The sequence below is a fragment of the Heptranchias perlo genome, chromosome 9, assembly GCF_035084215.1.
Source record: "Heptranchias perlo isolate sHepPer1 chromosome 9, sHepPer1.hap1, whole genome shotgun sequence".
Classification (NCBI taxonomy): Eukaryota; Metazoa; Chordata; class Chondrichthyes; order Hexanchiformes; family Hexanchidae; genus Heptranchias; species Heptranchias perlo.
The window spans coordinates 29,032,436-29,050,132 of record NC_090333.1 but is presented as its reverse complement, the minus strand read 5'-3'; the positions used below and the strand labels follow the sequence as shown (position 1 = coordinate 29,050,132).

Genomic DNA, 17,697 nt, shown 5'->3' with positions numbered 1-17,697 from the left:
CAGCCACACTGCTGCCATAGCCCGTCAGCTGCTGATGGATTGATTTAGCACGTGAAGGTCAAGCCAAGGACAATTTTTTCCCCAAATTCAAGGGATGTGGCGGTCCCTTGAGCACTGACTATTTTATCACTGTTTTTTTAAAAGATTACTTCCCACTGTACTCCATCAGCCTCAAACAATATCCCCTACAATTTAATTTATTAGCAACTGTCAGTGATTCTTCAGAGACTAGTAAGGTTATAAAAATGAAGGTATCATGCTGTATTTTCTCTGGCATTTGTGTTGTCAATTTCTATTCATTTTTAAAGGATTGGTTGATCTTGTAACAAATAAAAACAAATAAGGTACTTGACGAACAAACATTAGAACTTCTCAGCTGGCAACCTGAGATGTTCAAATATTGACTGTCCAGATTTCTAAATGTCATTTTGAAGGACACAATGTCAGTGCCATCATTGTTCCACCCAGGAACACTACTGGAAAGGCTCCATCCAAAAATATATTCGTAGGGGTGTGTGTATGTGTGTCTGAGAAAAGTGCATTTTTTTAAATTAAGGTTGTCAGCCTTGATTGTGTTTTTTTACTGTATTCTGCATTACAAAAAATTAAGGGCAAAGAGAATTGCAAAGACTTTTAGGACCCCGACCATGTGAAAAGGAAATGATTTACTCAAAGGTTGCTTAAGGGAGAGGGGAGCAGTCACAACTAGATATTCTAACAATCACAGGATCAATATTGCAAACATATTTAAATCCAAATGAACAGATTGCATGTGTAGAATAACGACATTTAACATAATAAATCACATCACACAGAATTCCACAACAACTTGGTTTTAACTTAAACTTGGGGTAACACCAGTGTGTCATTCATCAATAGATCAGAAAGACTATCTTGCTAGTTATGGTGAGTTCCAGGTGCTCTCTCGTACTCACAAGAACCCACCATAACTCATTCTTGCCGGTTGCACTTGTGACTGATGCAACACTGATGAGATGGACTCTATTTCATTGTACATTGTGTCCTTAATTTTTTGCCACATACAGCATTTTGTAACTTTAAAAGAAATAGCCCCCCTTTTGGTTTTCTCTCTTTTACGTGTGACTCATAGTTCCGATGGCAAAACTGCTCAACAGCCAGCCACCAGGTAATAAAGAAACACTGGAAGAGGCCTGGGAGATGGTTGTTTGTCTAGCCTCTCAGCTGGGGTAATGCTTAGTGTGGGGAAGAGAAGAAAAAAAACCTGAAAAATATATAAGAAAAAATGAAAAGGTCACATCCATAAGATCATAAGAGATAGGAGCAGGAGTAGGCCATTCGGCCCCTCGAGCCTGCTCCGCCATTCAATGAAATCATGGCTGATCTGATTTTTACCTCAACTCCACTTTCCCGCCTTTTCCCCATATCCATTGACTCCCTTGCTCATCAAAAATGTGTCTAACTCAGCCATGAATGTCTTCAATGACTCAGCCTCCACAACTTTTTAGGGTAAAGAATTCCAAAGCTTCACGACCCTCTGGGATAAGAAATTCCTCCTAATTTCCATCTTAAACGGGCGACCCCTTATGCCCCCTAGTTTTAGATTCCCCCATGAGGGGTAACATCATCTCCGCATTTACCCTATCGAGTCCCCTCAGAATCTTGTATGTTTCAATAAGATTTCCTCTCATTCTTCGAAAATCCAATGAGTATAGACCCAACCTGTTTGATCTTTCCTCATAAGACAACCCTTCCATACCCGGAATCAACCTAGTGAACCTTCTCTGAACTGCCTCCAATGCAAGTATGTCCTTCCTTAAATAAGGGCACCAAAACTGTACACAGTACTCCAGGTGTGGTCTCACCAGCACCCTGTACAGTTGTAGCATCACTTCCCTGCTTTTATACTCCACCCCCCTCCGAAATAAAGGCCAATATTCCATTTGCCTTCCGGATTACCTGCTGCACCTGTATGTTGACATTTTGTGTTTCATGTACGAGGACACCCAGATCCTTCTGTACCGCAGCATTTTGTAGTAATTCTCCATTCAAATAATGTTTTGCTTTTTTATTTTTCCTCCCAAAGTGGATGACTTCACATTTTCCCACTTTATATTCCATCTGTCAAATTTTTGCCCATTCACTTAACCTGTCAATATCCCTTTGCAGACACTTTGTGTCCTGACCCTGAACCACCTAAATAGTGTGTAGCAATAGTAGGAGTGAGTATTTTTGATGTACCCTTTTTAACGGTCCAGTATTTGAACAAAATGTATACATTGTGAAGGAAATAATAATGGAGGAATGCGCCACTCCCCTGCCCCCTCCTGTCTGACCATCACAACTGTTAATTATGAAAGACACTTACAATGATGCCAGCTGTCCAAGGGTTGAGCAGCAGAAGAGCACACATCAGGAACGTGCAGGCTAACACAATGCTGATGGAGAGCAGAAACCAGTGCCTCAGGCCGATGTACTGTTCCCAGAACAGGAAAGGATAACCGTTGGGATAGTTGAGCACCCCCTTCTTAGTGAACTCCTCACATATTGCTCTGATGCTCTCGATGGCTTCGATGAAGTCTGAGGTTTGCTGCAGGCCGGTCAAGTAGAAAGGGAACTGGGCAAAATCGATAGGCTCAGCAAAAGGAACTAGGTAAAAGGGTGAGAGGAGGGAGAAGCAGCAAAAAAAGAGAAAATGAGGCGAAAAATTAAACACGATAGATGGTAACATCTGTGAAATATAGTGAAACTTTACAATGTGACCCATACTGCAGTGCGTTTTTATCCCCATAGATTGTTACGGGTTAATAGCATATCCTGTATCTATTTAATACTGTACACGAAATGTCATTGTTGTAGCAACATCACCAGGATTCTACAACCATTCTGCGTACCACAGTTTCAGGGAGCCACTTAAGTCTCCATCCTTATCTTACATTAGTCTGTAAAACAGTGATTGCATTGATCGCAGCAGGTGGGACAAGGCTGCTGTAAAATAGATTTGCTGTCAGGGATTAGATTAGGTATGACTGCCATATGGAACATCTGAGTGTGTAGACAGGACATGACCATTTGGTACGGTCAGTGGATGTCCAGGTGACCTCTGCAAATGGGTCATGTGGCTGTTAGCTGCTGACGGTGATTGCTCAGAACAGGTGGTTGCTGCTAATTAGGCAAAGAAGGTCAGCAGCATTGCAACAGTAGAGAACCCATCAGCACCCAGAGGGCATGACTGATAGGACCAGATGACTGTTAAAACAGACAGGAGACCAGTTTACACAGAATCTTGTTGCCAGACTCCAAATGCACTCCGATCTCTTGGGTCTCTTCATGCCACCCTGCACCATCTCCTGACTAAGATGGCTCACAATCAGCCTAATTTTAAACCTCTACACTAGTGCCACCCTGGGGTCCTACTGTTTTAAAAAAAAGTTCATCAGAACAGTCTCAGAGAGCACATACTCTCTCAGTCCTACTTCATTGATCTTATTCTCTCCTAGACTAGGTTTTGTTGTAAAGGGAAGTACATGTGGCTTATCACTCCAGGGTGCAGTGCATCGACACATTGACATACAGTGCCACCACTGTTCCAGTAGATTGGTTGTGAAGAGGCTCCCAGCCTTACTCCATTTTTACAAGGACTGTGGGTCACTCTATCCCACAGTGACACTGATGACAATGTCAGACTTATTCAAAATAAACTCCAGCATGCTTAGCAGGTAAAGTGATGATGTGAATAAGCTGCAGTGTGCATGGGGGAAGAGACAGAGTCCTCTGGTGATGTCATCTTTAAATAAAACATAGGTTAATTACTTTCAAAATGGCTATTGCCAACAAGGGAGAGGAGATTTGCATATGGGGAAGGGAAAAAAACTCAGCTTGTATTCACTATAGTGATGAACTTTTCTTTTACACTCAGGATGGTAGAGGTTTACAGGTAAGATATAGCAGTACGTCCTCTGAGTTATATTCTAGAGTTCTGCTTGAGGCAAGGCCTTTCGGTAAGTTACACGCAGAATTTGGAACTCTTCGCAATACCTACTTCTCAAATTCTCTCCGGTTGTGTCGTATTTGTCGTGAATCCATTCAGATGGGTGAGGGTTGAAGTTGGCCTGAGATGCAGCGTAACCCAGGGGGTCATTGCTGACCCACGCCGTGAGATAGATGTAAAAGGTATCAGGATTGATGATTCCATCCTCATCCACCAACTGCCTCGAAGTCAACTATAACAAAGAAGACAAGGAAACTGTTTTTGTACTTTTTTACCCTTATGTGGGACATGGACAAAATGGTATGCCAGCATTCATTAGCACCAGCAAGCCCTACAGATCTCGACATAAATGAACAGTGAATCTACGTTCACAAACATTGAAGATTCATTTCCTACAGTCTGGAACTAGACAGGCTTTAATCCTGATTTTATTATTGTTCACAGACATACATGATTTGTGAGTAGTTTTCTTTTATGACAGGGTGGAGTTTGTACTCAGCAGAATGAAGAATATCTGTGGTGGGGAATGGAACATTTTCCTACTTTGTGCATCATGTAAACATACAAATATGATGGACAGGAAAACACCAGATGGTCCACGTCAGTTATGATGAAACTGAACATCATGACTCCCGGGGCCCCCTCACCCACCAGCATCCACATCATCTCTTGGAATAGGCCAAAGACCAGAGAAAAAACCCTAGGCCAATTCAGGAGGAAAAATCTTGATAATTCCTCTCCGATGTCCCCCCCACCCCCAAGGATGATTAAAAGAAGTTCCACAAGCGCACAGTCACTGTGAGACAATATCATCATCAAGTCAGGTACAGCACAAGCTAGATTTGGATTAAAGCTCCCTCTACTCTGCTCCAAGTATATGCCCTAACCTCAGTCTTTAGAAGGCTATCCAGGCACCAGTATGACATTTCCTACATTGGACATCCTTGTAATCTGAATGGGAATCCTAATTGAGTGCCAAATTAAGGCTGTCGGAGAAAGGGGATTTCCATCCCATGAATCAGGATTGGATTCAAACCTAGGCCTTAGACTATATGCACCAATCAACTGTGCCACTCAGATCTGTAAAATGTCATGATTACTCAGATTCGTTAGGACATTCTAACAGAGAAGGTACTTTGTGATCCATTTAAGGCCAGACCACACAGACCAACAAAAGGACTACATAACTTGTCCTGACAGTCTCCAAATCAAGTATGCTTATTTAGCTCACCTGGTTATAGTTGAAGGGCTCTTTCTTGTTTCCAGTTTGTATGAGTAATTTATAGGCAAGTACTCCATCTTCCGAGCCATTGCGGTAACTCTCCCTGGTGATTTTGCCTGTCCGCCAGTCTTCATCAAATGCAGCCTGTAACCCTGGGTAATGAAGTCAACAGCACGTGAGAAGTCACAAGGGCTGGCATGTAGTTACTTCAACACGAGTGAGAAATGCTTTTAATGCAAGCCTGGGAAGAACTCCTACTTACACATGTAAGGAATCTTACAACACCAGGTTATAGTCCAACAGTTTTATTTGAAAATCACAAGCTTTCGGAGATTATCTCCTTCGTCAGGTGAGTGAGTGATTTGGATTAAAGCTCCGAAAGCTTGTGATTTTCAAATAAAACTGTTGGACTATAACCTGGTGTTGTAAGATTCCTTACATTTGTCCACCCCAGTCCATCACCGGCATCTCCACATCATCCTACTTACACATGGTTGGGGATAAAGTGTGGTGGTAGATCTGTAGTGAACTGACTCATCCTTAGGTGAGTACTCTTCACCCCATAATTGTCAAATTTATATTTACCGAAGCTTCTATCCATTCCGAGGCCTCCAGAGTGAGATTACTGCCAAATTCTGAGTAGTTTTATATAAATGAACACATATAGCAGTATTGCTCAGGCAGTTACACCACATCTTGGGAGCTCAGATGCCACCAATAAATCACCGAGCGGTAGATATTCAACTTTACCACCTGACGGAGTGGATCGCTCGCCCATTACAGAACCGGCCGAATTTTCATGCGATTAATTTCAATGGAATGAAAATCAGGCAGGCTTTGTAAAGAGTGTGTGATCCGCTCCACCAGAATATCGTCCTGAAGGCAAAAATCTAGCCCCGAGCTTCACTCTCGTAGTGGTGACATCATCTGTGCCCCTTGATGTGTTACTGCCTTGCACTAGTTATATGAAAATAAATATATGCACAATATAATGACGTGGCAGTGCTCATTGTGAGTCAGAGGATATGCTATTTTAAAACAATGGGGGTGTTGGCAACAAAGTCTGATGGGAAAAATGTGAGAGGGAAAGTGTTCCAGGAAGTAACTGCGACACTTACAAGAAGCGTGCACTCTACGCAAGACATTTAATTTATTATAGATTGATAGGCACACCAGTGCAGTATGGCTATTCTTCTGCGAAACACGACTGGGGCAGCGCAGGGAGAACTTTATCCTGTGCCTAGCCTGTGCTATACCCACCCTGGGGATGCTTGCTATTGAAATGGGGTGACAAAAATGGAAAAGCTCCATTCCCCAGTACTGACATCCCACACTCTGACGAGCACCAGGATTTTCCCCGAAATGTAAAAATAAGTGTAATAAAATAAAATAATTTAAACAAAACTTTTCAGAACAATTCAATTGCTGCCACCATTTAATCTTGTGGTTTATAAAAACCCCACTTCAAAGCAGTAATTTAACATCACTGGAAAAAACCCACAATTAAGATCTGGGAATGCCTGGGGTGTATTAAAAGGCACTGTGTGCAAGTTTAATTTTTATTTTTAGAACGTTGAACGATACCCTGTGTGGTCTGACAGAAAAGGATATACTGTCTTTCAAAAAGCAATAGTCTGCTCAATCTGTTACGGCTGTGACAAAGGCATTTTTTTTAACCAGTAAACTCCATCTGGCAAACCCTTTGAACATTCAAGCATCTTTGCTTCACTTTTATTTTGCATCTGTGTGTCTGTTTCTCACTCTGGTTCTTTCTATCTGTACCTCTGACACTCTTTAAGAGTGGTAAAATGTTCACCTATGCCACTATTAGCTGAGTTCCTGATCTCAGTCAAGGAGAGTTATTTCCCCCAAAACTGTGGTAATAGAGGATACCCTCATAGGTGCTGGCATGATTTGATGTTAATAGCAGTGGAAATATCCATACAATACATGAGTGACAAATTTGCTAGGCCTGGATCTATTGGGTACCCTAGTTGTATAAAAATGAAATACCTCCTGTAGCCATGCAATGAGCTAATTAGACCATGAAATATGGCAATATTTTCACTGGTGGAGAAGAAAGAAGTGATTATATTTAAATAAAATATCTGATATCTGCATTCTATATTGCTATGATTCTTAAAATGAAAGGAAATGGATAAGTACCATTTTGTCACATACCAAGAAGACTTTCTATCAGCTTTGGCAACATGTACCTGCTAAACTGGCGACAGAGCCTTAACTTTTAAGTTTAAACTCTTTGATAATTCAATAGAAAGAATTGGGGAGGGGAGTAACCCAGAAACCATCCAGGACTTGCCTCTTTTAATGCAAAGCTGCACAAATTCACTTCTGAAACTCCGTGCACTGTCTGTCAACAGTGTAGGTTCAAGAAAAAAATGTTGGTGGGACTCTTGGGAAATTTGGGTCAAGGGTTTCAAAGCTTGAGCATTTCTGGCTACCAGAAGCTTCAGAGAGGATTGTAGCTGCACTCAGTAACTGTCTGAGCTAAGAGAAGCTGTGTGGAGTGAGTGTACCTGCCTAATGTCAGACCAAAGCGCCTGTCAGAGAAAAAGTAAAAAGCCATCCAGCTGTCAGGTGCATTCGCCATGCTGTTAGCACACCCATGTATAATTGGTCAACAGCATAAAGGACAAGCTCGTTTATCTTTTTTTTAATCAAGCAAAATGTTATGTGTTTGCAGAAGCAGCGGTGGTATCAGGAGTTATTTTTATATTTTGCTTTGTTTCCCTGGTGAGATTTGATGTAAGAACACTGCACATGGTGGTGATTTCACTACATGAATGCAAAAGACAATAGGAGGTTGACTGAAGAAGGGGGAGACTTCCACTGTCAGCTTTAGTGGGCTCCATACGTTCCTCCATATGATCATTACACCAGACTGAATAGCAGGCAGGTATGATGGAGAAAAATATCTCACAAAGGGAACAGAGTCTGTGTACGTGCGTGTGAGAGAGAGGGAGAGAGGAAGAGGAGGTGAAATAGAAAAATGACAGTATCGCAGTAACACTATTACTAAAAAAACCTACAAAAATACCAATACAGTTGTGATGTGGAGATGCCGGTGATGGACTGGGGTTGACAATTGTAAACAATTTTACAACACCAAGTTATAGTCCAACAATTTTTATTTGAAATCTACAAGCTTTCGGAGGCTTCCTCCTTCCTCAGGTAAATACAGTTGAAGGAAGTTTTGAAACAAAGCTATAAAAAAAAGTTCCTAATCTTCAGCCTTGTAAAGAGATTCCAATGGGTGTCTTCGATTACAGGGCTGAGGTATGAAAATGATCCCACCTCATGCACGTCCTTGGCAAAGTGTTGGATGCTTGTCAGAAAGATTCTGCTGAAATGTAAACACACCTTGTCATTCAATCTTACAACTGCAATCAACTCAAATCCTCAAGGCATCAGGATGTAATATGAGTAGGTTTACTGGGGAAAGAGAAAGGCGTCGTATTTCCCGTCATCCCCTCCCCCCTCCCTCCCTTCAGCCCCAAAGGGAAATCAACGTTTCAGAGTATTTTTCTGTAATCTATGCTCACGAGAGCTGGGAGGCAAATGTGTTTATGCTGATGAGCGTCTTAAGATCAATGCTGTTTACTGGTACCAGAGGGCACCACCGAGCCTGCCCATGGTAAGATTGGGACAAAGCAGGAGGTGCCATGTTTTGGGCAGTAAAAAAATGAACAACACTTCAATAAGCTGTTGGAGGGGAAGTGAAGGTGATGATGAGGATTGATATTAGACGTATAGCACTTAAAACTCTCAATAACTATTAGCACAGTATCACAGAGCTACCAGTTGCAAGATGTTGGTTTACTCTCCTTTGAAGCTGACTTAAAAACAAGATTCAGGATTTTAAATACAGATCTCAGTGAGATGTCAAGAATCAGACATCTGATCTGCAAGTAAATTGATCCTTGGATGAAGCACAGCAGATTTGTCTGTTTTATAGCAGCAGGAAGATGGAAAAACGTCACCAAACTACACAAGAGATCAGCCTTTTGAAGACTGCATTTTCTCTGTGGTGTTCGTGGTTTTTAAAAAAACAGAATCTCTACCAAGCATCAGTGCAAGGAATATTATACTCATTTCTGATTGTACCTCTGCATTAGCAAAGAAGTTTTTGAAACCGAAAAATATTTTTTGATTTGAAAATTTTCTGAATGAACTGTTTATATTATGACCCTGTTTTTTCTCTTTGCAGCACAAAGGGTGTGTTTTATGTGATTTCTGTTGAAGGACCTTGGATCTACTGTAGCTATATAAAAATAGTTTGTTAAAGTCAAGGCCTTTTTAAGGCATAAACTTTACTGTAACAAAACCATTACTAAATCAACTGAATGTCCAGTGCATCCATACATGGAAAACGTTGGGGGAATCATATTTTCCAATGGGAATGATAACTGACCGTTGTTGAGATTGAATAAAAAACATTGCCGTTTATTTATAGGAAAAATAAACATATAAATCCAGTGATTCCTTAATGCTTGTTGTGTATGCAATGCTTTAAAGGTATTTTGATTCTTGCCCCAACTTCAAACCTCTTCCATACATTGACCGAAAAAGTTTGGCCTTAACCCCTCCCCCATCTTGCTAATCCAGAAGCTTTCAGGATCCAATACAATTTTACACAACACGTCTGTGTCTCACTCTATAGAAATTGGGCTCCTTTATCTACAAGCCTTCATAATCCAATAAAACATGCCACCCACAAATTTGTTCAGATAGTTGAATCACAGCTGTATATCATTACAATTAAAACTGTGAATTGAAACACCACATGCATGCAGATAAGGGCATTCTGTATAAGTCTAAAAGCAAGTTGGACCAGCGCCAATTGAGAATGAGGGCTGGCTCTACAACTCTCATTTACATTGCCCACTTCTCTCACGCTGTGTGTACTCCTTTCCCAAATGCACTCTGTGCATGTGGATGTGTCCACCTTTTAGTTTCACTGGGTGTGTTTCTCACTTCCTTCTTCAGACTTTTGTAGGTCTCAAACTCCTTCTTGTGTGCATTTCTTTCAAGCTTGTACACATTCATTTGTTTGAAAGTTGCAATTGTTATTTTCATTTCTGGCCACTGCAACTTTCCTTTAACTACACAAACTTCATATAGGTCCTGAAGCTTAGTAGTTTCTTGCACCATAGGTGGCAGCCACCAACTGCATACCCTCTCCATCACAAAAGCCACCTGCTTCCACCTCCATAATATAGCCCGTCTCTGCCTTTCCTCAGTCCATCTGTTGCTGAAATCCTAATCCATACTTTTGATATCTCCAGACTCGACTATTCCAATGCTCTCCTGGCCGGCCTCCCCTCTCTCACCCTCCATAAGCATGAGCTCATCCGAAACTCTGCTGCCTGTATCCTAACTCACACCAAGTCCCATTCACCATCACCCCCCTGTGCTCACTGACCTACATTGGCTCCCGGTCCAGCAACATCTCAATTATATGATTCTCATCCTCATGTTCATCTTCCCCCTCCCTATCTCTGTAGCCTCCTCCAGCCCTACAACCCTTCGCAAACTCTGCGTTCCTCCAATTTTGGCCTTTGGTGCATCCCCGACTTCCTTCGCCCCACTATTGGCGTCTAGGCCCTAAGCTCTGTAATTCCCTTCCTAAACCTCTCTACCTCTTTCTCCTCCTTTAAGACGCTTCTTAAAACCTACCTATTTGACCAAGCTTTTGGTCACCTGTCCTAATATCTCCTTTGGCTCGGTGTCAAATTTTGGCTAATTACACTGTTCTGGAGCACCTTGGGACATTTTTCTACGTTAAAAGCTCTATGTTGTTGTTGTTGAAGTCGCTCTGCTGGCTCTGGCTGCACAGGGAAAACCACCAGACTGTGGGAGGCAGTAACGCCACCTCAGTTACCCTATGACAGCGTGACTGGAGCAAGGGTTGGAGGTGGCAGTAGCACTATGATAACGAGTGAAGAAGTCTATACTTGGTCTCGCTTTCATTCCATATGTTTGTGCCTCTCAGGAGTTTCATGTTCATCCCATGTAACTTCTCCCATTTTTCATAATCTCACTGTGTGTGCATGTGTGATTATATCTCTCTCGTTGGGTGTTTTTACATTTACAGTGTTGGTTTCAGGAGAGAGGGCCCCTCTCTTCAGTTTACATTTCCAACCAGCTACATTCCCTGCAGACACTGGGGAGAGTAGAGTCGGTAAATATTTCTTCAGTTCGCAAGAACCATGAAAAAGTGAGTCTCTGCTGCCGCCTGAACAAGGTAAGCCAACCAATTTACACATGTGCAGCCAATGGCAAGGAAACAGTGTTGCCTGTCAGCTGAAGTTTTTTTCAATGTAAAAGCACCTATTCTTTCACATTATGCGTCTCTTTCTCACATACACCTGTCAAAAATGACCCATCAGTCTGACTTAGTCAGACCACCCACATAGCTGCGTGTGCATTAACGCAATCACTGTTTCTATTGTAATGTAAACGTGCACTTGATGCTACTACAGTACCATTTAACATAGAATTAAAACCGCTCTTGATTTTACATTAAGAAAAATTAAAGAGTTGTTAAAATATGTGCCTTTTGTTTTCTATCACCTAAACTCTTAGATTTTCAAGCCAATTCCTTACTTAATAGAAAAGATATTCAATATTATTAGACACAGAAATATCAAGACATGGCAGCTGAGTAGCATTGAATCTCTTCAAGTTATTCACTCAGAATCAGTCTTAGTGATTGTTACCATAGGAAAGTGTCTTACAACACTATATTCTTAAACAAGGGAGCAAATAGTGGGTGATGTCATGATGTAATTGCCTTGTCATACGTGTCTGCCTCAATCTTTGTTCTTTTAAGTCTCAATAAAAATTAAAATGAAATCTATGTGCAAAGGCTACATCTCCAAAATTTGAGATGTGACAGGTCAAGTGTAAGGCTCAGCACACTACAACTTGCACTTAAATAGAAAACACCCCACTTTACAGGAGAGATGGGGAAATAGATGTGATTAACGAGGGCAGTGCGCAAGAATTTTAAATGAGAGGCGGGAGAGATGGAAGAAGATGAGGTGCCCGAGGAAAGAAAAGGTGCCACGGAGTTGGGTTAAAGGACAAGGTGGCACTTGGCACAAACTTTCCTGGCACTTTTTCAAATTAAGTTGAAGGACCAGGCTATTCTCAGTGCTGAACTTGCCAACAAATTCCATGGCTTTTGGAGACACTGCGTTTCTTAGAAGTTTTGGTCAGATTTTAAAGATTATGTAAAACTAGCCCCACAGTCTTGGTCAATTAGAATAGGGTAAGCCATGTGATAGTTCAGTAAATCGAAGTTTGGGCTCTCATGGGCTGGGAGGGACTAAGCTCCAGGCATTGATTTGCTCTGGTTATTTCAGCCGTAGTCAGTATTTCTTTTGCAAGTTAGTCCGTTGGAGGAATGTTGACAGTTAGCTCAGCAACAGCCAGACACTCGGACAAGATGGCTGGCCGCGTGTCCCCAACACCACTAGAAATTGCAAGCACATGTCGGAGCTTAGGATAGTGATAATAGGATCATTTCGGATCTCCTCCTACAACTTTAAAAAAAAGTGGATAGACTTTCAACAGCTTGACTTACAAAATCCTCTTCCAATTAAAGGGCCAATGTCACAACCAGGAAATTTGCTCATATTTTATCAGCTCAAAATCTGGACTGGAATAAGTTGGGGTGGGGTGGGGTGGGGTTAAGGGTGGGAGAAGGGAGGTGTAAATGATTGGGGCCGGAGTGAAATACTGTAGTGTCAGCGCGTTGGAGTGATGTTTCTTACACGAAGCAAAGGTGCTTAAAATGAAATTGAATGCACAGTTCAGAATATGGAACACGGTTGGCTGAAATCATGAGTGGGTTGAAAATAAAATTAACATGCTGGTTGGCACGTATCAGGACCCCTTCATGCCATGAATGTGTTGCAAACAGCTTTTGCTGTTTTCAAATCATTTATAATTTGTTATTTTTGTTGGCAACTTGTTTAAGCAAAGCCTGTTGCTATGGCAGCATTACTGGACCCACCCCCAACCCTACCAAAGAAGTACCAGCTAATCACACATGTTATTGCTATGATGTGTCACTAGGACCAGTGCCATCCCAAGCCACACAGTTACCATTTCCATAACGTACTACATACTACTGAGGTCAAAGTAATCCTATGACAGCAATGGGAGCATCGCTGAGTTCCAAGCAGTCCAAATTATCACTAGTTTATGTGCTACGAAACATCACAGGGTTCTAACAGTGCAGCATAATACATACCCCATTGCTGTGGTATGCCACAAAGAAAGAAAGACTTACATTTACCATGTCTCTCAAAAACATCTCAAAGTGCTTTGCATACAGTGAACTACTTTGAAGTGCAGTGGCTGTCGTCATGTATACACAAGGCCCCAATGAAACTATTCTTATGCTATTTTGCAAGCCCCCCACTTCCAGTACCCCATGCAGTGTTGTACTTAACAGATAAGAATTATGACAAAGAATATAGGAATGAGAAGATTAGGAACAGACTATTTCATAGTGGGGCTGTGCCTGTTAACATTAAGCTACTGGTCGGGGTCTGTTACCAGTATCTGTATTTCACCTACCCAAGCAGAAGCCATTTTTTTCTCTGGACATTGATACAAACTTTCACATACTTTACAGCTCACTATTAAATTCTGTAGGAGAAATACCAGAGAGAGGTTTTGAAATCTTACCTCTCAGCCAGTCCTGAATGTAATGCAACCACATTTTCGGTAGCTCCTTATTCTCTTCACGAACAATGTATTTGATATTATTGAAACTCTTGTGCAGGTCAGACAGCAACTTCTGGGATGTGGGATAATCAAACCCTCCCATGGAGACGATATACATGTTATAGAAGGAGAAATACTTGAACTGAGCTGCAATAAAATCGTACTCCTTGGTTTCACGAGGAACAATGTCTGTAAGGTACAGCCCGTCATGAACCATGGTAGTTCCATAAAGGCTCATCCCAAGCAAGGCCATGAAGAGGACCAACACGACAACCTGGATTGTTAAATAAAATCATAAAAAAATAAATTAATAAATAGCTTATTTCAAATCTGAGTTCAACAGATGATATTTATCCTAAGTAATAAGGCTTTACATTTAAAAAAAAATTACATACCTTTGCTCTGCAACTGAACCTTTAGCAGGGAGGAAAGGATAGTCGAGACTGCTGACTACACGAGGTGTTCCTTTTAATGGGCCCTGCTGTAAACCAGCTAGACCAACCTATGGGGCAAACAAGTGGGAATGCTAACCAGGACTGGGATTTGAACTTGAGTTTTTTGTTGTTGAGTGCCCAGTGCTGCCACACTAGAATTATTTGCCTTTGGACTACATTTCTCTGGTGAAGCAGCAAGGATGTTATGGAAGTCCATAGCCACACTCCCCACAATCCAATGCTGAGGCAGGAAGGCAAAGAAAAGGATTGCAAACAAGTGATAAAATCAAACGGTCACAGTTGGCACCAAGTGGCAAGATACAGATTCATGTTCAGTGATTTCCCCAAATGCCAGGTGCCTGATATCAGTGTCTATCACAGGAAAGAGGTAAAGGTGAGGCATGAATTCAGCTCTCATACTACAGGTTGTACATCAGCATTACAGGGGGTCTAGGTCCAAATCACCAGTTGGAAATTGATAGGTGACAAGAGGAGGATATAAAGAGGAGAAAAATAATAGTTATGTATAATATACATTTTTAAAAATGAAAGACACATGGGACTAGTTGGCATATGGCTGCACACTCCCTTTACTGCTGGGACCTGCATTTAAATATAGACCATGAAAGGTATCTTTCTCTGCTGATAGTGACTGCTCCTCACTGAAGTAAAGGGCAGTTTAAAACTGCTCACTGTTTGGCTGTATCTGACCCATGCAGTACCTGAGCAGGCAGTGTCTGATACTAACACTTGGTACAAAAATGGGGAAACGGTTCCATTTCCAGCACTTTTCCCTCCCGATTTTTTCCATACCTCTTCCCCTCTGAAGTCATTCCACAGATCCCAGCAAACTTCCAGTACCTTTTCCAAGTGGCCAATCTTCATGTGCAAATCTTTCCAGCTGAGCCGAATCCTGTCCAAACCCAAAGTCCATGCATGCTTGCTTTCCAGGAGGAATTCACTCAATAACAATCAAGAATAGGAACCCTCCCCCAGCGACACTCAGGTTAATTGTAGTTACCCACTCCCACTCTGGCTGAAATTAAACAACTGAGCACAAGACAGTGATCAACCCTTTCTGGTCTGTATGGCTCAGTGCCACATTGTGTGGTGTATTTGCCCATGTGGGGGAGTGGGGGGCATGATCTTCGAAATCATACAAAGAAGGAATAGAAACATAGCTGAAAGTTACTCACTTTAGTTTCTGTCTTGAGAAGGAGTGGAGCATACTTGTCCCGTGCAAAATCCGCTAGATTCCATTTGACAAAGGGCATCTGAACACAGTCCTTGCCGGCTTTCACCTCATCCATCTGGGCCAGTAAGTCCCTGGTTGAGCTAGTGGGGTCCATACTCTGGGAGCCAATGTGGTCTGCTGGAGGCATGATGACTGAAGGAGTTGAAGAAATCCGTGAGGTTGGAGAAATAATGGTGACAATGTGTTGCCCGGTGGGATCGCACTGGGTAAAGGCCTGCACTGTGGTGGTGATCTGGGTGCTGTGGGTAAATGTTGGCCCACCGTACGGAGAAGGGTGGAAGTTATGGTTATCATTCGCATCTGCAAACTCTTGTGGTTGGACCTGAATCACTCTTGTTGAGCAGAGACTGCAAAAAATATTTGTTCACATGTAATCCATCCTATACCTCTTTTATTATACATATGTATATATTCTGTATATAATATATATTAAACAATTGAATAGTAACAATGCATGCCTGGAAATGATTATGAGCCAGTAATCTTATTGAGGAATTCAGACATCACCATAAACCATGAGAACGAAACTCGAGTGGTTTCTAACCATCCCCTGAATTAATTCCTGAGGTGAAATTATTGCCCTGAAATCACTCCCACATATCCATTTTACAGTTGCTGAAAGCAGCTTAGTCCCATTTTTATCCCTTCATAGGTAGCTAACAGATGTTATGGTGGATGCTAACATCCAGAATGTTACATGTGGTTGATTCGTGATGGTGTCCAGACCATGAGATTATTGATTATTGCAAGAAAATAAGACAGTCTTCATATACTGCTGTGTACCATTCCCTGGATAAAAGGGCAGGTAGGCAACGTGTCCCAAGCAATTCAGCAATCGGGTGGTAAGTGAACTTCCCACCCCTCCAAACTCCTGGTTTCTCCTTTTCCCCTTCTTTGATGACCTGGTCAACATTAATAACTTACCGTGGGTGAAATTGGTGAACACAGATAGTGCAAAAAGGGCTGATAGTGATTCAGCAGCCCATTTCCAAGCTGCTGATTTGTTGTCAGCCCATTTTGCACTACTGGTGTTGCCCAATTTCACCCCCACCACATCTTGATAAGTATGGGCACAAATTCTGACATCTTTCTTGTCTTTTCCCTTTGTGGTCTGGCCCTTTTGTCCACCACCACTCAGCCCTCACAGTGGGCAACAATCGTATCTGAGAGCTTTGTGATAAAAGCAATCCTTACCTGGAAAAGCAGCAGAAAATATCCAGCCTTTTATCTTCACGCCGATGAAGGTCCAGGCTTAAAATGGCAGGAAAGATGAGGAGCACCATGGCAAAATTGAACACCACAACTATCGCAGCCTGTGAGGGGCAGGAACAGGAGATATTAATTATATTTCAGTACAATTGCTGACTGCTGGCTAGATTTCAAAATCTGTAAAAATAGGACTTTGAAAAGCTCCATAAGGTCAGAGGGTGGGGGGGAAAGAGATGTGCTGGGAGTAGATGGGAGAGGCTTTCATTCGATGAAAATCAACAGGCCACCATGAAAACTCCACTGCTGTGCCACAATATTGGCAACAGACACACCGCCACACTGTATCTGGCATTATTTCTGTTACTATCTTTCCCAAGTAAAAATGATAACTCCATAGCGACGCCCACATCCCATGAACGAATAAAAAAAAATGCAATTGGTGCTGGTTGCTTACTGCACTCTTGTTTGTTTACTAAGTGCCATGCTGTCTTGCAAGACTGCTTACTAGCTAACAGTGTCCCTTTAAGATTCAGAAAAAGCTTCACTATAGGCCCTAGGCCTTAGGCAAAGTGTTCAGAGAACAGCAGTTTCTGATTTCTAACCAAGATATTTCTAGCTTTAAGTGAGTTGTACTACAACCCACTTTCAGACCTCACTAAATCCGTATATTAAGCCAAAGAAAATATTAAATCACTAAAGGATTTGAACCAAGAAATCCCCCCTCCCCAAAATGCCCCTTTCTCCACACCCCTCCTCCACATAAACATTAATGTGAAGGAGACTCCTAAGGTCACAGCAGTCTGATGTAAGTGAAAAAGGAGGGGGTGGGGTTGCCTGAGGCAGACAT

General features: G+C 41.9%; 1 protein-coding gene across 1 annotated transcript in view; it reads right to left on the bottom strand.

Moving 5' to 3' along the window:
• Window positions 1-17,697, bottom strand: part of ptch2 (patched 2) — a 145,669-nt gene that overhangs the window by 21,343 nt on the left and 106,629 nt on the right. Inside the window, exons 17-22 of the mRNA XM_067989586.1 lie at window positions 16,836-16,954; window positions 15,583-15,988; window positions 13,914-14,226; window positions 5,202-5,344; window positions 4,022-4,202; window positions 2,348-2,628 (exon numbers count right to left, since the gene is read on the bottom strand). Of these exons, the coding sequence (XP_067845687.1) occupies window positions 2,348-2,628; window positions 4,022-4,202; window positions 5,202-5,344; window positions 13,914-14,226; window positions 15,583-15,988; window positions 16,836-16,954 (1,443 nt within the window). The remainder of the gene's footprint in view (window positions 1-2,347; window positions 2,629-4,021; window positions 4,203-5,201; window positions 5,345-13,913; window positions 14,227-15,582; window positions 15,989-16,835; window positions 16,955-17,697) is intronic.